The sequence below is a fragment of the Rattus norvegicus genome, chromosome 7 (assembly GCF_021556685.1).
Source record: "Rattus norvegicus strain SHRSP/BbbUtx chromosome 7, alternate assembly SHRSP_T2T, whole genome shotgun sequence".
Taxonomy (NCBI): domain Eukaryota; kingdom Metazoa; phylum Chordata; class Mammalia; order Rodentia; family Muridae; genus Rattus; species Rattus norvegicus.
In genome coordinates this window covers 119,576,992-119,600,750 of record NC_141540.1, presented here as the reverse complement: position 1 = coordinate 119,600,750, position 23,759 = coordinate 119,576,992, and the positions used below count along the sequence as shown (strand labels likewise).

Genomic DNA, 23,759 nt, shown 5'->3' with positions numbered 1-23,759 from the left:
TCTGAGTCACGCCGCCTCTCAGTTTCCTTCTACAAAAGGAGCTCCTCACTCTTCTCTAGACAGCGAGGCCAGAGGCTGAGAGGGAGCCACCTGAGAGCTGAGAGAGCGATGAGCAAGGTTCCCCCAAACCCAGGGACCCAGCTGTTCCCTGTGTCTGCTGAGAGACCTGAGCTGGCGATGCCTGGGGAAAGGGGCCACCATATGCCAGAGACACAGCATGTCCAACAGAGATTGTGGGAGCAGAGCCAGGAGAGAGCAGCTTGCAGGGTAGTGTAGGAAAGGGGTGCCAGAACCCTCAGGATCAGATTTCAGAGAAAAGGCAGCAGCTGGAGAGCAGGTACAGCCTGGGCTCTGGAGATTCTCAGGTAGCAAATAGGGAGCAGGAAGCAAGTCAGGGACATCTAGGGGTGCAAGAAATGGATGGGGGAGCAGGGAAGAAGGTTTCAGGCCTCTCATGTCCTTTCTGCTAAGGCTGACCTGTGCCCCACTTCCCCAGGTCTGCTCTCCTCACTCCCAGCAACTGCTAGAGTTTTCAGGCAAATTTGGTTTGTTCTGAATTTTGTCTGAGACAAAAGTCCAGCCAGGCCTTATTCATTGTGATGCCACGGCCAACGGAGGAAACCCCAGGGAAGCAGAAGTAAACCAAACAACAAAGCACATTGGAGGCAGAGATGGTGGCTCATTCCTAACCCCCCTCCCCACAGCAGAGAGCTAAGATGGGGGAGTGGGCTGGGGTGGGGGGAGTGGGGTGGGGGTGGGAGGTGTCTCAGGTTTGAAGGTGACCTGGTCCACATAGTGAGCTCCAGGCCAGTCTAGACTACTTGACAAGCTCATGTCCCAAAAACAAACAAACAAAAAGCTCATCCTACCTCACCCTGCCAAAAAAAAAAACCTGCAAAGAAAGCCACCTCTCTCTGCCTCCACCAAGAAAGCTGCCATGTCCGTGAGAGGCAGGAGCTTTCGCCCCACTTTTCAGATGAAGAAACTGAGGCTGAGGGCAGTTGAGAAGTGTAGCTGCTAGTGGATAGACTGTATGCTTCAAGCTCCTCAGTCCCTGGACCTTTCTGAGAGCAAACTTGTCTAGAGAAAGCTCTTCCTGTTCCTCCTCTTTTTTTCTTCTTCTCCTTCTTCTTCCTCCTCCTCCCCCTCTTCTTCTTCCCCCACCCCTTCCCTCTCTTCCTCTACTACTTCTCCTCCTCCTCCTTTTCTTCCATCAATTTATTCATTCACTTTCTATCTGGGCTGCACGGGGCTGCCCCTTGGAGACACTTCTACCAAAGGCAAAAACCAGAAAGTTCTGTCTCAGCCTCCGGGTAGCCAGCCTCGAAGAAAGAAAAAGGTGGAATGCTCACAGCACTGCAGGAAGAAGAGAACCCCTTCTCAGTTCTTCACTGGCCAGGGCATGGCTGTCATAAGGTGAGGCAGCCTTGGACTCCATGACTGGAGCTTCCCTCTGTCCACAGCCTCCTACACCCAGCATCCCACAGGTCAGGCACCAGCAGTGGCAGCAGCAGGGGCTTCGTCTTCTCATGATACCATCTACAAAATCCACACTTAAGAGCCACATAATTGAGGTGTGTGTGTGTGTGTGTGTGTGTGTGTGTGTGTGTGTGAGAGAGAGAGAGAGAGAGAGAGAGAGAGAGAGAGAGAGAGCGCTTTCATAACATGGTTTTACTTAAAACAGCTCTTTAAAGCCTGTGCTGACAAGTATCTCAGACCATGTGCCAAGAACCTACTGAGACAAGAGTGGCAGCTTCTGAGACGATTGCTGCCACATCCCCTGCCACGGGGAGTTTATTGTAGAGAGATGGAGTAGTGTTGAAACCCAAGCTCACTAGAAGCTCTGACCCTGACCCCTGTGTCAGCCCTGGGACAGCCCCTCTGCTGACATTTTGTGATACCAGGGATGTGACACACCCACTGGGGACCTTTAGAAACAAAGCAGGAAGCCGCTTGAGACCTGAGGTGCAGGATGCCAGGAGGTACCCTCGATTCCAGGAAACCAGAGCACTGAGGGGCGGGAGCAGCTGGTGGAGAGGCCAGCTTCTCCGCCCCTCCGTGCACCTGGCCTCGAGTGGGCAGGTAGACAGGCACACAGCTGTAGGTACGCCATAGGTGCTGGCCCTGGGGCTGGAATTATCCACAGAGACCTCAGCCTCATTGTAAAAAAAAAAAAGTCTTTGTGGAGTATACAGACAAGTAGACCTCCATCATTCACCAGCCTGTCCATACCTGGCACGAGACCTCCTTAGAAGGCACAAGCAGACTGCTCTGCTGGGAGAGAAGATGCTGGAAGGGCCTTCAAGGGTGCTCGGCTCAGATTCAATGAGGCACGGAAGTACTTGACAGAGAGCGATAACAAATCCATCCATTTGTTCATTCGACGCTCGTTTGTGAAGGAGGAGGGTGATGTGCAGGCAGACGGAGGGTGAGCAAGGGAAGGGAAGCAGATGTCATCTACCCTTGCAGCCCTCGATGGCCGGGACAGAGCGGGACAGCGGCCCCAGCCTGTGGAGCCGGGCAGCTTGTGTGCTGTGACCTTACTGGATGCCGAAGCGTCTCTGTGCCTCAGTTTCCTTATTCTGACGACACCAGGGCTGTCATGAGGATAGAATAATTAAGGGCATGTGATGAAGACGTGCTGGTGGTTGGAGCTGCGGCAGGTGGGGACAGAACTGGGACCAGGTGGCCCAGGGATGGTGGCGGGTACCCCAAGCTTGCTGTTTGCTGTTGGTGCTCTTGTCTGCCTTGCAGCCCTTGGGGGCGGGCACACAGCCTCTGTTGCCCCTCGTCACCCTTCCTAGGCTCTCCTTCTATGTACATCTGCCTCAAGCATCCTGAAGAAGAATCACAAGGGTTCTTTCAAGGAGGTATGACATATACCCAAAATAAGCTAGGGGCCTCCTCCTCCTCTTCCCCCTCCCCCTCCTCCCCTTCCCCCTCCCCACTCCTCCCCTTCCCCCTCCCCACTCCTCCCCTTCCCCCTCCCCACTCCTCCTCTTCCCCCTCCCCACTCCTCCTCTTCCCCCTCCCCACTCCTCCTCTTCCCCCTCCCCCTCCTCCCCTTCCCCCTCCCCACTCCTCCCCTTCCCCCTCCCCACTCCTCCCCTTCCCCCTCCCCACTCCTCCTCTTCCCCCTCCCCACTCCTCCTCTTCCCCCTCCCCACTCCTCCCCTTCCCCCTCCCCACTCCTCCCCTTCCCCCTCCCCACTCCTCCTCTTCCCCCTCCCCCTCCTCCTCTTCCCCCTCCCCCTCCTCCCCTTCCCCCTCCCCACTCCTCCTCCTTTCCTATTTCCCCTCCTCTTACCCTCCCCCTCCCCCTCCTCCTCCTTCTCCTCTCCCTCCCCCTCCTCCTCCTCATGTCTGCCATTTTAGCTGCCACCAGCCTTACTTGGGGTCATTGTGTCCCTGCCAGGTCTCTCCCATTGAGCCCCTTGGAACCTTTCTCGTCTATGATGTGGAAGAATGAGGGAAGCAAAAGAAAAATTCTGACTTCTATTTTTCCGGTGGACCAGAAGCCTGGTCTACAGCCTCAGTAAGAGGTGGAGGTCCCCCATCATCAGAACATTCTTCCCTTTTCTACCCCCGTACCTCCTCCGTTCTAACATCCAATGTCCAGGGGGCCTAGAGACGATGCTGTGTTTGGGAGCCCACCTGCAGTCAGCCTGTCTTGCAATTATTTATCAGTGAACTCCTGCTGTAAGCACTTGACCTTCATCCTGGATGCTGAGATTCGGAGGAGCTGGGATGCCTTGAGATGCTCCTGGTGTCGGTCAACTCTGGCCATTGGGTAGGTGTCCCTGCTCGATGGATCCTGACACTTCCTCCAGCATGGGGCGGAGTGAGCCTGCAGGGGCAGAGCAAGCTGGCAGGTGAGCAAATTCTCTCACTGTGATAATGACGCTCGCTCGCTTGTGCAGCTGGGATTCCACACCTGGATGCCAATGGAGACTGGGGAGAGGAACCAGCATCACTGGGGCTCAGACGGATGGCAGTGATGAGCAGTGGCCATGCAAAAGGTTCTGGCTCCGTTCCCAGGTCCTCCCACCACCGCTAGACTTCCGATTATTGAGCCTATTCCACATGAGAAACAGTTGCGGGAACCGAAATGAGGGCATGTGGCTAATAGAAGGTGAAGCCTCCTTGGAGACTGGGAGTGTGGATGACACCTAGCGAAGGAGCCCAGCCTGGAGCTGAACATCTCTAGTGGAGCTCTGGCTGCAGATTGTGAAGATGGACAAGGAGAAAATGCTGGCCATTGAACCTGATCTCTTGGACATTTGGAACCATCTGCCCGAGGCCATGTGCCGAGCTCTGCCAGCAGCCACCAGAGGCAAGGGGAAGCAGGAGGGGTGCACACCCTCATCCTGGGCCTGCTATGGCACCACTGGAGACTTCTGGACTTTAGGACCGAGATGAAACATACTACTATTCTTCTAAAACCATTCTTCTGCTGCCCTCTGTCTCAGTTCTATCTTCCCAGACACATATCTAGATAGTGTCTGACAGGGGCCCTAGATCCCTCTCCTACCTTTACCACAGAGGGTTCAAGAGAGGCTCACATCACTAGGGAATCTTCTCCCTGCCCACTTCAGGGTATAGGGGCATCCACCAGCCTGGAGTACGGAGATATCTGCTAAGAGTGTGCTATGTAGAACACATGGATAAGACCCTATTAGGAAATGTAAGTATGTGTAAGCGGACATGTTACCTGTCAGCTGGCTGTGCTTCCTTTTCTACCCAGATAGGAATCATGGGGGGAGGGCGGGGGAATGAGGAAAAGTTCTTTTGGTGCTGGCCATTCTGGGCCCTGGAGTGTTCACCAGACTCGTGAACCTAGAGGCTTACAGTTCCGAGCTGTGAGTGTGAGGAACCGTGGCTTTAACCTTTGGAAACTAGATACTTGGACTTGAGGTTTATTGCTCTGGGTTTGAACCACCCTGACACTTGTCAGCTATTGTAATGACCTTTTGCTTTCAGCAACAAGAAAAAGCAAGAAACATAGCAAGAAAAAGCACCAGGTGGCACTGCCTTCTGTTACTGCTCTTCTACAAGCCTCAGATGCTCGGAGCCTCACCCTGTAAGCGTCCAGAGCGTGCGGCTCCTCAGACATGACAACTGAACTACGGTGAATAAGACACTTGGTCCCTGTCCTGGGCAGCTCCCTTGAACATGACCAATGATCCGGCCTTGCAGTTTCTCCTCCAGGTCTTTACATCCTTCATGGACTCTGTCACCCTAATTGCCTGTCACTGCTCCTCCAGCCACTCTCTGAAACTCCTCAGTTGTCCCCTGGCTGCTCTTGTCACGGTTGTTCCTTGCTGCTGCAGTTCCCGGCAGCTGACTAAAAGCTGCTGCCGTCCCATGATCTTGGTGTCACCAGCCCATTCTAGTAATGATAAGGATCAGAAATAGGAAAAAGAGAAATCTTATTGGACTCAATGTTACAAACCCGGGGGCCACCCAGGAAAGAGTCTCCAGGGTGGCTGGGAAAGTGAGCTGAGTAACCTACTTACATAGACGAGAAGTGGGTGTGCGCCAATTGTGGCAGACTTTTATGCAAACGGCGGACTGATCACAGGCCTTCTGCTGTGCCACTTGGGGAGGTGACAGTCCTCTGGCCTGGGTGGAGATGTCTGCAGGGTTATCTAGAGTTCGCCAAGTCCAGCACAAACTGAAACAGGCGAAGCTGAAACAAGGCTTCCAGTGCCTTCTGGAGCTGGCGTTACTCTGTTAGCAAGCTGCTGTCATTTCCAGGTAGCTTCCTCAAGGTGTCCAGGGAGTGTTTAAATTGCTGGCACGAGGACTGTCCATCTAACTGTTTAAGTGGTCATCCTTTGCTCAAGAGGGTTGTGACATCATAGAAGCATTCAACATCAGTCGCTGTGGGAATTAAATTACCCTGGTCCCAAATCTAAGCTTGCTTTTAAACATAAAAGCATTGGGTGTTCCCCTCTCCATCCTCCCCCCATTACCGTCCTCCCCCCAACAATCACGTTCACTGGGGGTTCAGTCTTGGCAGGACCAAGGGCTTCCCCTTCCACTGGTGCTCTTACTAGGATATTCATTGCTACCTATGAGGTCAGAGTCCAGGGTCAGTCCATGTATAGTCTTTGGATAGTGGCTTAGTCCCTGGAAGCTCTGGTTGGTTGGTATTGTTGTTCATATGGGGTCTCATGCCCCTTCAAGCTCTTCCAGTCCTTTCTCTGATTCCTTCAACGGGGGTCCTGTTCTCAGTTCAGTGGTTTGCTGCTGGCATTCGCCTATGTATTTGCTGTATTCTGGCTGTGTCTCTCAGGAGAGATCTACATCCGGCTCCTGTCGGCCTGCACTTCTTTGCTTCATCCATCTTGTCTAATTGGATGGCTGTATATGTATGGGCCACATGTGGGGCAGGCTCTGAATGGGTGTTCCTTCTGTGTCTGTTTTAATCTTTGCCTCTCTATTCCCTGCCAAGGGTATTCTTGTTCCCTTTTTAAAGAAGGAGTGAAGCATTCACATTTTGATCATCCGTCTTGAGTTTCATGTGTTCTGGAGGGGTTAGGGGGATGTTGGCCCGGGAACCGGGAAAGGGAATAACGTTCGAAATATAAATAAGAAATACTCAAGTTAAAAAAAAATAAAAGCATTAAAAAAGAGTACTTACCATAGAATCTTATCAACAGTGACTTAACAGTAATACCGTCTTCTCCCTCCTCCATCATGCCCCAAGGAAAAGTGGACCCCACTGATGCATCACAACAAGACCAACTCTCCTGCTTCCTGCACAGTCCCAGTGTACATCATCCCATTGCAGAAAGGTCCCTAATAATAATAATAATAATAATAATAATAATAATAATAAGAAGAAGAAGAAGAAGAAGAAGAAGGAGAGGGAGAGGGGGAGGGGGAGGGGGAAGGGGAGGGGGAGGGGGAGGGGGAGAGGGAGAGAGGGAGAGGGAGAGGGAGAAGAGGAAGAGGAAGAGGAAGAGGAAGAGGAAGAGGAAGAGGAAGAAGAAGAAGAAGAAGAAGAAGAAGAAGAAGAAGAAGAAGAAGAAGAAGAAGAAGAAGAAGAAGAAGAAGAAGAAAAAGGCTATCTCAGCCCTTCAGCTTCGTTCATGGGCAGTGACTGCACCCTGCTGCCATGTGGCCTGACATGTGTGGCCCCTGGAGACACTGTGCTGCACACAGGCCTGGGAGGGGCAGCCTGCTGCCGGTGTGCACCGGGGAGAGGCTGAACCCATTGGGTCCAGTGCACAGCGTATGCCCAGCCCTGGTTTGTTAGGCCTGAGTGAGTTTACTGAGGCTGTTGAGACAAAGCACAGGTTCTCAGCCTGGGAAAAGAGTGCCTGGCGAATGACCCAGGCTGCAAGTTCAAAATCAAGGGGTCCATGAGTCACTGCCTCCTGGAGGAGGAGGAGAACCTATTCAAGGCCTCGCCCCTGAATCCAGTGGTTGTTGACTTGTGTGCTGTCCTTACCTCTACGTATAGTTGATCTTGTCTTTGCCTTCACTCGCAGTGTGTGTGTGTGTGTGTGTGTGTGTGTGTGTGTGTGTGTGTGTGTCTATCTCCAAGTCCTCCTTTTTATAAGGACTCCAGTCATATAACATTAGAGTATTAGAGTACTTCTCACAACTTTCTGCCCTCAACAACTCCAGCTCTTGTCAGGCCTGAGATGGCAGTCTGAAGGGGTGACACATCTTGACAGCAGGCAGGAAGACTTGGCTTTGAACCATCCTGACTCACCAATCTCCGTACTCACTTTTGTCACCTGATTATGTTGAGCCTCAGGGCCTGTATCAGCCATTCTTCACACCCCTACCTATAGCAGCCAGGCCTGTGAGTCTAGAGGCCCAGCAGCGTGATGACCAGTAGTGCTGTACCATACAGAATCCCAGGAGCACTGAGACCTTTGAGGCTTTTATGTGGAAGTATGTCCCTATTGTCTCTGCTGTAGGGACAAGCAGAGAGAAGCAGAAGACAAGGGAGGGCCAGACACCCCAGCCATGGCTCCAGGCTCTGAGATCTTGGGGATCTTAGATCCTTGCCCTCCTGGGGTCAGCCCCTCCCCCAAGCTGAGTAGATCAATGGCTGTGGTCACCAGGTGCAGAGGCCACCAATTGTGCAAGATCTTTCTGAGATTACTCAGCTAACATCCTGCCTGGGCCAGGTCCCAGGCCACTTGGCAGTCCAGAGACCAGGACAGAGCACAGAAGAGGGGCTCAGGGTGTCTGTGTCCTAGTGGTATATGGACCTTGTTCCCACCCTGAGGTTCTGTCCTCAGGAAGGTTTGCAGTGTGGAAGACGGAGACTTGGAGAGAGTAAGGAGATTGTAAAGGAAAGAATGGATCCTGATAGGTCAGGGGCCAGGCCCCACGTTTGGGCAAGGACCCAGACGGAGCTGTCAGGGGACGTACCCAACTACACCTTGCCATCCTCACAACACGGGGCTCTCACACAGTGTTTTTTTGTTGTCCCAGAAGGGGTTAATAGCTGCTATGAAATCACCCAGGGAACACGACTCAAGGCCAGGGACCTGTCCTAGTTCCTCTAGCACAAAATGGCCCATGTCCACTGAACATGCAGCCAGCATCTCAGAGCAGGTGTGTGTTCACACTCTGTCCACACTCAGTTCACGCTCCATAGCTTCCCACACCACCCGTGTCCATCCCTTACTCCGCCTGTGCCTTACAGCTCCATACACACCTCCTGCCTCACCACCCGTGTCCATCCTCACTGTGAACAGGCACATACCCATTTACACACAGATCTCCATGCTCCATGGCCTGCACATACCCACTCCACCCTACAGGCACGTCTGTCATCCATTTGTTTTACACACTCCCCCTCACATACATTCCTAACTATACATATGTCATCTGTCCATGCATACATTCTACACTGCATGCATATTCCCTACATGCTTGGTATGCACATGCACACATACACATACACACATGCACACCACACACACATACACACACACACATACACACACACACATACACACATACACACACACTCATGCACGCACACCACATATATACACACTGAGAATCACATGTTCATAGCACACTGAGCCCCAGATACACACACAATTCCCTACAGGAGCCCCTGCCTCACATCATAACCTGACTGGTATCTCTTCTTATTGTTGTCCCCTGACAGCTCTGTCTGGGTCCTTGCCCAAACATGGAGGCCTGACCCTTGACCTATGAGGGTCCATTCTTTCCTAGACAGTCTGTGCCAGCTTGGCATACTCTGCTTACACTCTTCCCTGTCTCAGGCAATCACAGGGCAATCACATGTCTGGCTGAGACCCAGCCCCTCTGCAGTAGCACTGTCCCATAGAATTCTAATATGAGCCTGGCTTGCAGCCTCAGTTTCCTGGATGGACCATCAAGACACAGAAAAGCAGGTGGGAGTCATCTTTGCACAGTCCATCTAACCCAAGAGAGCAGCCACTTAATGCTCCAATCTGCAACCAGTATCCAAATGAGCAATGAGATAAATGACTTTTTATCCTGAGGCTTGCTCAGGATCTGGAATGTGTCTTACCTATGAGCCCAGCTCAGTTCATTCTGACTCTATTTCATGTCCAAGGGACACATGTGGCCAGTGGACCACAGGGCTTTATAAACACCAATAATTCCTAGATTAATGGAAGAGTGGATCAAGTGCCCCCCTCCCCCAACCCACTTCTCTCCTGTCTCCAGAAGGCACGGGGCCCAGCTCTTTCTGGCCAGTGTTAGCAGTGTGAACCCCTGTTCTCACCTGAATCCGCTCTGCAGTTTCCCGCTCACGTTCTTAGGGGACCAGGGTCTGTAACCAGGCAGGAATATCACCAAGCAACAGGCCCCAGGGGAGAGCTCAGGTCTCTCGCTCCTGCAAGTCCAGCCCCCTGGGCACCCATGGGGTAGGGCGGGGTTAGAGAGGCGGGCATTACTTGCCTCCTGCCTGTTTACCTGTGTTCAGTTACATTGTCCGTTCTGGACCTGACAGGAGGCCCATGGAACTTGGGGCCACAGGCCACGAGGGACAAGGGCCAGACACCCCAGTCATGGTTCCAGGCTATTGATCCAACCTAAGCTGGCCAGTTGTGGGTGGAGAGACCTTGGCCTGGATAAACAGAGGCCTCCAGGCCTGTGTTCAGGCCCAGCACCTACCTTCCACTCTTGAAGGTAAGCAGGGGCCTCTGGGACAGGGGACCAGGCTCCATGGATGGCCTGGTGACAGCATCTCCTCCAAGAGTCAGACCTGGCTTACTGGAGCTTAGAGGTGGCTTGCAGGGCCTCCTCGGCCAGAGTGACCAGGCACAGAGGCCACAGGGTGCACGGAGCTGCCATTGGGGAAGGGTGGGTGGAGCGAACCTAACTTGGCCTAGGGTACAGGGTGCCGGAGGGCTTCCAGGGACCAAGTGGTCCATGATTCAGGCGCACAGGGACAGGAGAGGCCCAGTTTATGGGCCTGGTTGCCTAATTTTTCATTCGGCATATAGCTTCACATCCTGGGCTTTCTGGAGAGCAAGACAGAGCCAAAGCCCTAATCTGCAACTATGTGTGATCTACACCAGGACTCTTGGCTTGTAGGCTGGAGCTGGTGTGTATGTTTGTGTGTGTGCATTCGTGCGTGCATGCGTGAGTGCTTGTGTGTGTGTGTGTGTGTGTGTGTGTGTGTGTCTGTCCGTCTCCACAATCTGGGGATGGGTGTACATGGGTTTATGTGTGTGGCAGGAGTTCCCAACAGTCCCTTTTCCATGGCTCACATTCAGGTCCCTAGCTTCAGGGGTTCACAGCAGGGCTTCCGCTAAGTGCCAACATGTACCTCCTATGTCCCTGGGTCAGAGTCCCGACTGCTCAGTCTTAGGGAGTTCATCTCCCAGTTCTTTTGATTCACCAACCACTAAAAGGAGACAGTAAAGCAAACAGCCGAGGCTCCTGGAGGTGGAATGGGGCTTGTGTGTCGCCATCCAGTCCACGGCCGGAGTGGAACTCTCACACTGTGGCCAAATCCAGATCTACACTATGCTACCTAGTGGCCCTGTCCCTGTGCACTCAGCCTGCAGAGGGTGGACAAGGGTTCTCCACTGTCAAGAGGGTGGGAGAAGGTGGGCAGGTGCCCAGTCTGCCAGATGCTGCACCAGGGGAGAAGACTGCACCCTTCAAGGGGCTCCATATCATGGATCAGAGAGCACACCTACCTGGTCTGCTGCACTGATGGGAACACTACCCTTCCAGGGGCACTCTGGGAGAGCTCGGAGGAGGAGGAGGTTGCTGACTCCACTGAATGTAGAAGTCACATCAGGGCTTGTGGGTCAGGAGGGAGCTCAGCAGAAGAGGAACACTGGGGAAGAGGACAGTTGCTTATGAGTGAATGAGGACTCACAGGTCTTACAGTACAACCAACACCATGTCCAGGGCTAGTGACTGGCATTTGGTCCACAACATTTATAACTATCCCTGTTGTTCAAGGTTATAGTCAAGAAAAACAAAACAACAACAAAAAAACCCAAAACAAACAAACAAAAATAATGTTAAGAAGCAAGAAAGACGGTGGGGGGAGATGGGTCAGCCACTTGTGAGGGTGGCATCTTTGGTAGGAGGGAAGGGCATGGGATCTTTTTATTCAACCACTGTAACAGGTTCTGCATGGGAGCGGGTCAGACAGTGGTAATGGAGAGAGCCTTGTGTCTGTGCAGCAGTAAGGAAGATGGGAGACTCATAGGATAGGATGGGAGTAGGTCTCCAGGAACACCATAAAGAATGTCAGTAGGGAAGGGAGCAGGAAAGACCTGAAGGATATTTGGGCCATGAGGCAAACTGAAGGGGAAATGTTCCTGGCAGAAGAGGTGGCAAGTGCAAAGGCCCTAGGTTGGGGGTTAGTAATTCAGAAAAGAGTAAGTGTATTTGTGGTCAAAGGAGGGAAAAGAGAGGAAGACACTGGGGCCCATTGGGACTGTGCTCTAGGTGACTGGCGCTATGTGTGGCTTGCAAACTGGGCACATGGTGATGACATCACCCTGGCAGTTGTGTGGGAATTCACTGATGGGAGTGGTCGTGTCATGATGGGCCACTGTAGTGACAGTGGGTCTGGGAGAGGCAGATGAAGTGGCCTAGACAGTAGGGTGGGGAGAGTGACTTGGATGAGCCAATGAGATGTCAGGAAGGATGGGAACAGCTGGACGGAGGCCACACTCCTGCAATCCAGCACTTAGGAGATAAGGCAGGAGGGGGGCACTTTTAAGTTCAAGGCTGGTCTGGGCTGTACAGGAAGACTGTGGGTTCTCAGGGCAGCTGGAAGGTAGAGCTACACATTTTTATGATGGATTGGATATCAAACAATGCAAGCCATTGTCTAATAGTAAAAGTCATGGTGTGGTCATCTTTATGGGTACAGAAGATGGAGCCAGGAGCTCTGTATTCACTGTGACCCCCACCCCCATATCCAGCGTAGATTTTGATGCTAAACGAGAGCTCTAACGAAATGTTGAGGGGTTGGAGGCAGACTCAGTATCCTTTCTGGGTCAGGCAAGGAGACAAGGAAGAGGCACTGTGCCTGGAGACATGGTTGTCCCATTGCTTCCCACTAGCAACCACTTCATTTGAGGGAAACACCCTGAGCTGGGCTCCCAAAGAGGGCTGGGAGGTGCACAAGGCCAAAGACTGCCTGGTTTTGCTTGGCTCTGGGTTTGTTTGTTTGTATTTTAGTGCGTGCGTGCGTGAGTGTGTGTGTGCGTGTGTTCTTTGTATATGAATAAAGTACACATATGACACAACACACATGTGACAGCTAAAGGAAAGGTCCTCACCTCCTACCTAGTTTGCAACAGGATCTCGTCTGTGTTCTGGCTCCCGAGCTTCTGAGGGTTCTCCTGTCTCCATGTCCCATCTTGCTGTAGGAGCACTGACATTAGATGCCCAATAGTACATCCAGTTTGTATGTGAGGGATTTCTGGGGATTTGAACTCAGGTCCTCATAGCTGCCCAGAAAGATATTTCACTCTGCAAGTCAACTCCCCGGCACCAGCTCTTCTTTTTATCAAGGGAGGTGGAGAGAAACAACGCCCAAAGTCAGGCATGTCAGTTTTAACCAAGGGTGGCCCAGGGTTTAAGAAGACGAGTGACTTAACTAACCAAGGACCCTGAACCCATAGGAAAGATTCCCACATTCTACCCAGCCCCAGTGTGGTGGCACAAGGCTAAGGTCGCACGGGCTTGAATAAAGGGTGTTGTGTGTGACAAGAGAGGGTAAGCAGGTTTGGATGCCATGGCATGGTAGTTGGGAGCCATGGAAGGATGGATGAGGGCAGGGGACAGGAGATCTTTCCCGTGACAATATGATGGATGAGGGCAGGGGACAGGAGATCTTTCCCGTGACAATATGAAGGATAGGACAGAGGAGGGGACAGGAGGCAGAAAGGCCATCTAGGAAGCTGCTCCAAGAGTCCAGGTGAATTCTCCCACCAACACTTTCTGGGGGGTATGCTTTGGAGTCACAGTGACATCTATAGGTGTCAGAGGGGAGAGAGAGCGAGGGCGAGAGAGAGAGAGAGAGAGAGAGAGAGAGAGAGAGAGAGAGAGAGAGAGAGAGAGATCCCAGTGAACTGGAATTCTTGCTGTGGTGTGTGTGGGTGGGTGGGTTGGTGTCCTTCTGTATCCAGAGTTTTGCTTGGGAGTACTAAGGTAAAGTGACAGAAGGAATAAGAAGAGGTGACATCCCTTTGTCATTTGACCATGACTAGTTAATTGTAGGAGATAGACAGAGTAGAGGAAAAGTCAAAGAGACATTCAGCTGCTGCTGTGTGATCTTAACTAGGGTGCTTAGCCTCTCTGGGCCTCAATTTTTCATCTGTGTAAATGGCATCCAAATGCCAGGATAATGAGGCAAATCCTGGACTGAACTGTTCCCAGGACACTCTGGGTCTCACCTTCTTCATCTGTCCAATGGGTGCAAAGTTCTGAGGGGCTTACATGAAGCACCCTCACAGAGGGAGTTCCCAACTGCTTGTGGACACTACCTCAGGACCCACCAAGAGCCAAACCTTCCAGCCCGGCTGCCTGCCTTCTGGGATATCCTCTTGAGGCCACTTCTACTCCCTGTGAGCTGCTAAGCAGTCACCCTCAGTCACCACGAAGGTCCCTGCCCTTCCATGCAATGGGCAGAGGTGCTGCCTTGCTTCTGAGCGTCACTGGGTCTCAGCAAAAGCTCCCTTGCAGATGCCAAGATGTTTCCAGCTCCCCTGTTCTACCAGGATGCCCACCGCTGAGGTTCCCCAAGCAGCTGGTGGTCAGGGTGATGGAGGTGATGGAGAGGAAGCTGCAGAGCCAGAGGGGGTGTTCAAGGCCCCCAGAAACGCCAAGAGAAAAGACAGGGACTACGTCCGCTTCACACCACTGTTGCTGGTCTTGGCTGCGTTGGCTTCGGCAGGAGTCATGCTCTGGTATTTCCTAGGTAATGGAATATGAGGATCCAGTTGAGGATCCAGGGTTCAGGGTGGATATAAGGAGGATTGTCTTGGCTGTGAGGGACACATAGGATGGCCCAGGAGTCCATGTTCTGTGCTGTTTTTTCACTCCTTGTATTCTACCTGAGTAACCATCCCCATATCCCTCAATGTGAGTATGCTGTTGGACCTCTGTTGAGTCCCATGGCTTAGGTGCTCCCTGCTTCTTTCAGCCGGGGATGGAAGACTCTTTAGCACCCAGTTCTTGGGTCTGAACAAGCCAGGGTGTGGGAGCACACCATTCTTTGCCTACAGCCCTCCTGGGCTTTCCCTTGGGCTCAAAGCCAACCTGCTCTGCTGTGGAAGACCCATAGGTACCGATGGGACCTGATGCCAATTAGTGTCTCTGCTCATTTAGCCCCATGTGCTCCTCTAGAGAGAGGACCATAGCTTTGTCACCTCTGAATCCCCAGGGCTTGGCATGGAGAGTCAAAAGGACCACTAGAGAGCACCCAGGCTTGTGAACCTCTTCCTCATATCTGACTTTGGCCCTTTGACTCTGAAATCATGTCCCTCCAGCAGTCCCATGGAGCCCCAGGAGCAGTTGGCCATGCTCTGAGCCCAGAGGCACCCTTCCACTCACACATTCAAAGCTTGATGTTCCCAAGTGTTGAATGGGGATAGCTCACCTCTAACCCCTCATCATGGAAGAATGTGGATCAACAAGATTAGTCTGTGCCTGTGAAAATGTTTCCTATAATGAATAGAAGACTTATTTATCTGTCTGTTCATTCATCCAACATCTATCATCCATCCATCCATTCATCCATCCATTCAACATCCATTTAATCATTTATCCCTCTGCCAGCCATTTCATTATTATCATATATCCATCTCTCTCCATTGACCATCCACTCATTCATTTATCCACCCATCATCCATCCATTACTCATCCCTTGTCCATTCACCTTCCAACCATCTATCTCTCTGTCATCCATTCATCAACCATCCATCTACCAATTCATTTATCCATCATCTATGAATCCATCTATCTATCAACAACTCAACCATCCAACCATTCAACTATTCATGTTATTCATCTGTCAGTCATCCATCCATAAATCCACTCATCCATCCATCCAGTGCCAGGCACAGGGAGTTGTGCTAGGCTTTGGTGATGGCTCTAGTCCTCACAATTCCAGTGTGATATCAAATACAATAATAACATGCCTGTCATGACCAGGGAGGCTAAGGGGCTTTGGAAACCACAGAAGGGGAATCTCAGCTCACATACATGATCAGAGGCTTTCCATAGAACATTTGCATAGAGTTCTTTCTGAACATATCCACCAGAACAATTTCAGGTCCATTGGCAGGACGTGGGAGGCTATACACACTTGGAGCAGCACTAGGCAGACAGATTCACCTAATCCAGCTCAGATTCGAGAAAGGTGACACGTTAAAGATCTCTATCTTAGGGTTTCTGTTGCTGTGATAAAACGCCATGACTAAAAGCAGCTTGGGAGGAAACAGACTGCTACTGGGAATGTCAGGATAGGAAAGGGAAGCAGGAGCTGAGGCAGAGGTCAGAGAGGAATGCTGCTTACTGGCTTGCTTCCTATGGCTCGGTCAGCCTGCTTTCTTATAGCACCCTGGACCAGCAGCACAGGGGTGGCCCTGCCCACAGTAAGCTGGGCCCTCCCACATCAACTTTCAATCAAGAAAATGTCTCATCAACTTACCCACAGGCCAATCTGGTGAGAAAAAACATTTTCTCCACTGAGGCTTCCTCTCCTCAATGACTCTAGCTTGTGTCAAGTTGACGTAAAAGCAACCATCACAGGCCTCATACAACAACAGCAGCTTATGGTGACTCATAGCCCTTCTCAGAGCTGAGTGATGTAGGCTGAGAGCAGCCCTTCACCACCAAGCAGGAAGCTACTACCCAAAATACTGCAGGCTGGAGGGCAGTCTCATTAAAGCTGCTGGGTAATTAGTCTTCAGGGTTGAAGAGCCACTTAGCTGGCAATCATCTTTATAACCCTTTGTCCTGTTCCTCAATGGGGTTCTACCTGGGGCTGAAGACCTGGGGCCTGGAGTGAGTGCTACTAGAAAATGTCAACCCCTAAAAGGACTTAGGGTGGAAGAGGACACGAGTGGATGCTGTTAGGATGACTCTTCCTACTCAGGCCACCATGAGGGACAGTCCTGTGACAGATAAGATACAGGTAAGATAGATAGATAGATAGATAGATAGATAGATAGATAGATAGATAGACAGACAGACAGATAGATAGATAGACAGACAGACAGAAGACAGACAGACAGACAGATGGGTGGAAGAATGGATAGATAGATGAATAGAAAGAAAGGTAGATATAGGTAGGTAGGTAGGTAGATAGATAGATAGATAGATAGATAGATAGATAGACAGAAGACAGACAGACAGATGGGTGGAAGAATGGATAGATAGATGAATAGAAAGAAAGGTAGATATACGTAGATAGATAGATAGGTAGATAGATAGATAGATAGATAGATAGATAGATAGGTAGATAGATAGATAGATAGACAGACAGACAGAAGACAGACAGACAGATGGGTGGAAGAATGGATAGATAGATGAATAGAAAGAAAGGTAGATATAGGTAGGTAGGTAGGTAGATAGATAGATAGATAGACAGAAGACAGACAGACAGATGGGTGGAAGAATGGATAGATAGATGAATAGAAAGAAAGGTAGATATACGTAGATAGATAGATAGATAGGTAGATAGATAGATAGATAGATAGATAGATAGATAGATAGATAGGAAGGAAGGCAGACGGACAAATAGAAAGGTAGATAGATAGATAGATAGATAGATAGATAGATAGATAGATAAATGGATATATAGATATATAGATGATAGATAGATGAGCAATAGCTGGGAAGCATGGACCACCCATGTTGTTATAAAAATGTAAAAAATAAAAACAGTAAGGTTGTCTTTTATTCCCCCACTAGGTCCGGCACCGCACTGCCCCAAGATATCTGCTGGATATCTTAATTCTCAGTCAGCAAAGCGTTTCACCCGCTCTGCCTATCACACTGCCAATGGCTACTCTCTGAGCCTAGCAGCAATCGCTCTACCTATCTAGTTCCCAAGGCAGGTTTCCATGCCAGAAACACACATCCCAACTCTGTGGTGGCCCAGACCAGCTGCCCCACACTCCATTACACTTAAATTGCTACATGAAAGAACACACAACACAATAAACTTTGGCCCAATTGATAAGATATAATTGCCCACCTAACCATACAAAGCCCAGTACACATCCATCCCTTAAAAACATTTATAACAACCTGTAAAGGTACAGTGTGGAATCTTAATGTCACCTGCCATATTGTCCTGCCACTGCTTCTCTCCCTCTCCCTCCTGTCTCTTCCTCCTTTCCGTTCCAGTCTCCTCCTCTTCATTCAAACTTTTGTCCTGCCCATCCTTCCTTCTCATCCAATCACAGGCCTCCTTCTATCCTGCCCCTCACCTGTATTTTACAAATTCAATGGGGAGAAGGTTATGGTGAAATCACCTGAGTCCTGAGCACGTGACTAGGCAGCAGTCCTTGGGGCAGTGGAATTAGCATCAAAATACAGATAACTCCAGGACAAACCACACATCCATTTTAGAAGGATAATGGGCAGCCCAAAGTGGGGATGATAGCTAGGCAAAGATGACTCTGTCTGGAAGGTGTGTCTGGCTTCATTGCTGCTCTGTGGGATTCAATAGCTGAGCCCTTCACTCTCCTAGTCACCCCCCAGTTCCAGATTGGTCCTATCCCCTCCCACTCCTCGAGCAAAAGCCTCTCAGAAAATGGACCTTGGGACACCAGACACCAGCCCTCCCACTACAAAGACTCTGCCTCCTATCCCACCCTCTGAAGAGCCATCTAAAGCCACCCACCTTCCTCTCACAGTGGAACCCTTTCCACCCTCTGTGGACCCTTGAGGGCCCCCCTTTGCCTCTTCTCTCACTGCAGCACCCTAGAGAGTGTTGTGACATGCTGAGACCCCTTGTGAACATCTACTCTCTCACACCCTGTGGGACCAGGCTCTGCTGCACTCCCAGCCCCAGCTCTTTTAGGCCCTGTGATGGCCACTGTTGAATCCTGGAGCCAGGTGTCCCTCGTTGTACTGTGTGCCAGGAGCACACAGTCTTCCTTGCCACGATGAACCTCAACTCTCATTTCTTCAGCATCCTCTGCCAAGGAAGATTCTTCCATTTTGTCTCTACCCACTTTTCTTTGGCATCCTTAGTGGTCAGTGTCCTTTATCTATGGCCACTCCCAATTTTGTCTGTCCAGCTCAGGTCTGTCCATGGGCTGCCCCTCCACTGCTGTGGCTGCCTCACCCCTGAATGTCCAAGGACCCCCGCAAACCCAATGAGTGCAGAACACAGATCTCACCAGTCCCTACAATCTCCCGTTCCCCAAGCCTGTATGGCTGCAGGCATCCATTTTGGCTATGCAGCTGCTTCTCTACCTACTGCCCTGCTTTCCAATCTACCCAACACAGCGGATGGTCAGAATGCCACTTTGGGGATTCCTGTTTAACTTAGGTGGGGATGAGGAGAAGTAGGGAGACCAGTGCTGCCTTGGAGGCACGAGACGCTTGGAGGGTTGGAGTAACAGGACTTGAGAGAGGTGAGGGACTTTTGGACATGCTCCCTTCATAACCCTTTCTTTCTCACCAGGGTACAAGGCGGAAGTGACCATAAGCCAGGTGTACTCTGGCAGCCTCCGGGTGCTCAACCGCCATTTTTCACAGGACTTGGCCCGACGGGAGTCTATTGCTTTCCGCACTGAAACTGCCAAAGCCCAGAAGATGGTAGGGAGGGATGGGAGGGCAGGAGGGGGAAATGCAAGAGGGCAAAATCATGTTTGGGTATCTGGCAGGTTTGTCCTCACTTTGCTGGAAATGCTCCCTGGGGGAGAACCTGTCCTGGGGTATCATGGGAAAGGACTGTGCTGCACAGGCTCTAACTGACTAGAAAGAGACCTTGATTTTTTTCCTCTTGCAGGAGGAAACTTGCAGGTGACATTGTCAGGGCCCTGCCTCCCCTCGTATAGAGCGATGACCATTGCACTAGGGACAGGGGGCTGCTAGCCCCTTCCAGTCTCAGCCAGGCACAGGGCTATTATTTCAGGGCACAAGTAGAAATGCCAGAGGCATCCCCAGCCATGAGAGCCCAGAGATCGGAATAGTATGCACCCCAGAACTAAGATATCCTCAGAGTGGACACCCACAGGGCTCTTCATACTGTGTCCAAGTGTGCTCTGTCAACAGAACCTCCATTGCCCTCAGCTGTACCTTGCTCGTTGACATCAGGCAAGCTGAAGCTATACCAGAGGTTGTGGGGTGGGGTGGGAGGGGGTAGGGGACAAGGTATGAGGGCTGTGCCTGGCTTAACCTCATGCTTGTGAGGGTGGCACACACAGGTTTGATGACCAGAAGGGACTTGGGAAGCCTGCACCTCTGCCGCCACGGAGGGTAACCAGGATTTTGTTTCTTCTCACAGTTCCAAGAGCTGGTTGCCAGCACCCGCTTGGGTACTTACTACAACTCCAGTTCCATCTACGCCTTTGGGTGAGTTGTCCCAGTCCAAAGGGCCCCTGTGAAAGCCACAGATCTAAAGGCACGAGGGCTTGGCCCTATAGGCAACTGACGTAATGCCCTAACTGTACTCTTATCTCAAAACTCCATTATAAAGAACACAAAGAACACGGGAGAAACTGAGGCATGGAGCAGGAACTTAGCCTCCGACATGTGATTCCCCTTTATTGAGTTTGGTCTTGTCATCTACAGATGGCGGTGTTGTTGTGACAGGTTGTGACTGGAGATGCCTGGTGTGAGTGGGTCAAGGTTCAGAGTGTGCTTGAAGGCACGTGGCCCAGGACGCAGTCCAGGACTTGGCTTGCCTGGTTGTATCTGGTTCTGCCAGTTGCCAAGTGGCCTATGACCTCCTGTGACTCTATCTCTCCTCCTATGGGTGGGAATGGGGAGAAAGTATAGCGGGTGCCTGGCGGGTCTGAGTCTCAGTTGGTTCCTTGGGGGAGGGGCTGGGCGAGGATAGGCCTTCAGGCCCCTTTCGCTTCTGTCTGCATAGGGAGGGACCCCTTATCTGCTTCTTCTGGTTCATCCTTGACATCCCCGAGTACCAGCGACTGACCCTGAGCCCTGAGGTGGTGCGCGAGCTCCTGGTGGGTGAGCTACTGTCCAACAGCTCAGCCTTGGCTTCCTATAGGACCGAATATGAGGTGGACCCGGAAGGCCTGGTGATACTAGGTCAGTACTGCGGGGAATCCTGGCGGGGGTTCGAGCAGCAAGGCCAGGCAGAGGTTGCCCCCTTCCGGTGGGGTGTGGTGGGGATGCTCAGGTGACTCTGGAGCCAGGACAGAGGGCGGGGGAGGACAGCATGGAGGGCTTCCCTTAGCCAAGCCTGGCTCGGCTGCTCTTCCTTGTTCTTATTTTCGGTGATCTATTTATTTGGCCTTGCCCTTGTTTATTTGTTTGTTCGTTTCCTTTTGACAGAAGCCAGCGTGAACGACATAGTCGTACTGAATTCCACGCTGGGTACGCAGCTGTGTCCTTACCTTGGCCTCTTTCCTTTAGAATCCGAGGTCTTCTTGTCTGGTCCATCGTGGGGGGTGGGGGTCCCGAGGCTTCCACTGTGGGGACAGGGAGCCCCAACCTAGAAACATGGGGGGACCTTCCAGGGGGGACCTGGGTGAGGGCTCTGAGCCTGGGTGGGGGCACTCAGGTAGACGTGTGCTTGCATACCTGTGTCTTAGATGTGAGTTTGAGTGGGCTCCTGTAGGGAGCTGGAGGTTATTCATGTGGAAATCTACTCCTGCTGCCTGTCACTCAAATCAACCGGCCCGCGTACCCTCTTTCCTACTGAAGGTAGAAACAATCTTGCCAATCCATGCCTGGTCCCTTGCAGCATTTACACAGGTTCCGGCATATTCAAGAACTCTCTCTTTACCCTTCCCTCCTCAGCTGAGCTAACCCACCCTCCTCTCTCTGCTGGATACCACGCTGTTAGAATCACTTTGCTTTTCTCCCAAAGACCCTACTGGTTTGCTGCTGAGGCCTGAGTAGCCAGGTGCCAGGCACCCCACTCTGTTGTACAAGGTTAGGGGTACCATGCGCGTTGTAGTCTATGGACTGGTGACTGGTACACACAATGTGCTGTCTAGGCTACTGTACCCTATGACTGCAAGAAGCCCTAGTGTTCAGATTCCTGCTATACCGGCTAGGGTTTCCACTTAGAGCAGACATAGGGGTGAGCACCTCAACCCCTCTCAGGGAGGAAGATGGTTTCCTAGGTGTGCCTGTTCTGATTCCCTTTCCTCCTGCCCTGGGTGGATATAAGCACTGACCTCAAAGTTAAAGCCAAGATTCTCAGAGTTATTCTGAGCTGGGCCAGGTACACCTGCCTTGATGAGGGGTGATGTGGAAGTCAACAACACAGACCTGTTTCCATCATCTGTTTGTGCGTCTGTCCATCTGTCCGTCTGCCTGCCTATCTATCATCCATCCATCATTTATCTATCTATCTATCTATCTATCTATCTATCTATCTATCTATCTATCATCTATCTGCCTATCTACATCATCCATCCATCATCTATCTATCCATCCATCTATCCATCCATCTATCTACCTACCTATCATCTATCTGCCTATCTACATCATCTATACATCATCTATCCGTCTGTCTGTCTGTCTGTCTGTCTGTCTGTCTGTCTGTCTATCTATCTTTCTTTGATGGGGAAATGCTTTGTGCAAATGTGTTTTCTTTCTTCTAGAAGCTTCCCCATAGCGGCTCCAATTTTGCCTCTTAGTTAAAAAGCCTCTGACTTTTTTTTTTTTTTTTTTTTTGAGACAGGGTTTCTCTGTGTAGCCCCCAGCTATCCTAGAATTCTCATTGTAGACCAGACTGGGCTTGAATTTACAGAGATCGACCTGCCTTTGCCTCCTGAGTGCTGGGATTAAAGGCATGCACCACAAGTGCCCAACCTTAAATTTTATTTTTACGAAAATGATTCCCTATGTAGCTCAGGCTGGCCCCACGCTCTCAATCCTCCTGTTCTAGTCTTTGAGTGCTGGGACTGCAGGTGTGGGCCACCACCCACACTGAACTTTATTCTTAGAATAACAAGTTCACTCTTATCAATAAAATATTTTTATAAGTCGCTTTCCCTAAAACCAATATGCCTTGAAGAAAGGTATTGTGATGTCTGTCTACTGGTGTCAGTGATGGCCACCTTGTGGGTGTCTGTCTATATTTGGTCTGCTTTGACATCACAGGCCACAGAGCCCTAGAACACTCTGCTGTGTTCTCCAGGAGACAAAAGAAACAGGGTCTTAGTGTTAATATGAAGAGTCTGATCTTGACCCCTCGGGACCCAGGGGCGCCACACTGAGGACTCTGTGCGGTGGGGAAGGCTCTTGCTATCACCCTCTTGTTGTTTTATTCCTTCTGTGGTGGTTTCACGTTTCATCTCAGGAGATGGCTCTTGTAGCATCACACACCCGTGTGTGGTGGCACATGTGTCGTTCCCAGAACTTGAGAGGCCGAGGCGGAACCATAGGGCTTTGAGATTAGTCTGAGCTGCATAGCAAGACCCTGTCACAAACGAAAATAACACCTCAAATAAGCCACCGTCCTCCTCCCTTCTGCTTTATGGGGCTCCCTTGAAAGGTCATGGTCAGCAAGGTGTCAGTGTCAGCTTGGTCACCCTCGGTGCCTCAGGATAGACAATGCTGGGCCTCGTCAGCAACTGCTAGTCACGGCCAGCCTCAGTGTCAGTCCTGTGCCAATTATCCGTGTACTGTCTGTATGCAGGCTGTGGTCTATGCCATATCTGCTCTGATGCAAAGCCTTGTGTTTCTTGTGGTGGAGCTGTGCTGTTTGCTTATGTGGGCACCCATGGAGGTCAAAGGGTGGAGGACAAGGCAAACTCTCTCTTTTTGCAGTGCTGGGATTGAACCCAGGGATCATGCATGCCACACACGCTGTGTGTTCTGATCCCTACTGGGAGACAGACACACAGAGTATCATAGGCCAGGTACCAGAGTCAGAGCAGATAGGCTGTGAGGGAAAGACCGGTTCTGCACAGGGGATGGAGGCAGACATAGCTGCAAGGTAGAGCAAGCAGCCAGGTGAGGGAATCCAGGGAGGAACAGCTCTTGATTCAGCACCCAAAGCCTTCCTGGAGGCCAGGATGCCAGGCCCAGTCAGGGCCTCAAGCCCAGGCCAGGTGTCAGGCCCAAGCCTGGGGAGCTGGGAG

General features: G+C 51.3%; 2 protein-coding genes and 2 long non-coding RNA genes across 13 annotated transcripts in view; 2 read left to right on the top strand and 2 right to left on the bottom strand.

Moving 5' to 3' along the window:
• Positions 1-1,646: 1,646 nt before the first annotated feature.
• Positions 1,647-9,898, bottom strand: LOC120093823 (uncharacterized). Of its 8 annotated transcripts, none has more exons than XR_015624890.1 (4): positions 9,755-9,898; positions 5,517-6,531; positions 3,592-3,847; positions 1,647-2,837 (listed from the first exon to the last, which is right to left on the bottom strand). It is a non-coding gene; the product is annotated as an uncharacterized LOC120093823 (long non-coding RNA). The 8 variants fall into 8 exon arrangements; XR_015624887.1 differs by lacking the exon at positions 5,517-6,531 and adding an exon at positions 6,647-6,804 and having other exon boundaries at positions 9,755-9,887; XR_015624889.1 differs by lacking the exon at positions 5,517-6,531 and adding an exon at positions 6,647-6,804 and having other exon boundaries at positions 3,655-3,847; positions 9,755-9,887.
• Positions 2,727-5,529, top strand: LOC148004873 (uncharacterized). Its single transcript, XR_015624893.1, has 4 exons — positions 2,727-2,870; positions 3,416-3,790; positions 3,921-4,684; positions 4,981-5,529. It is a non-coding gene; the product is annotated as an uncharacterized LOC148004873 (long non-coding RNA).
• A 61-nt stretch (positions 9,899-9,959) lies between the features above and the next one.
• The window catches only part of Tmprss6 (transmembrane serine protease 6), a 30,559-nt gene continuing 16,759 nt past the window's right edge, over positions 9,960-23,759 (top strand). For 2 of the 3 annotated variants that reach the window (NM_001439514.1, NM_001130556.1), the window contains 6 exon segments: positions 9,960-10,161; positions 14,197-14,431; positions 19,157-19,290; positions 19,982-20,049; positions 20,570-20,748; positions 20,995-21,036. In NM_001439514.1, coding sequence (NP_001426443.1) covers positions 14,197-14,431; positions 19,157-19,290; positions 19,982-20,049; positions 20,570-20,748; positions 20,995-21,036 — 658 coding nt within the window. In that variant the 5' untranslated portion in view covers positions 9,960-10,161. 3 annotated transcript variants of the gene reach the window in all.
• Positions 22,478-23,759, bottom strand: part of Kctd17 (potassium channel tetramerization domain containing 17) — a 30,103-nt gene continuing 28,821 nt past the window's right edge. The window contains exon 6 of the mRNA XM_087556873.1: positions 22,478-23,095. Within this exon, the coding sequence (XP_087412999.1) occupies positions 22,994-23,095 (102 nt within the window). The 3' untranslated portion in view covers positions 22,478-22,993. The remainder of the gene's footprint in view (positions 23,096-23,759) is intronic.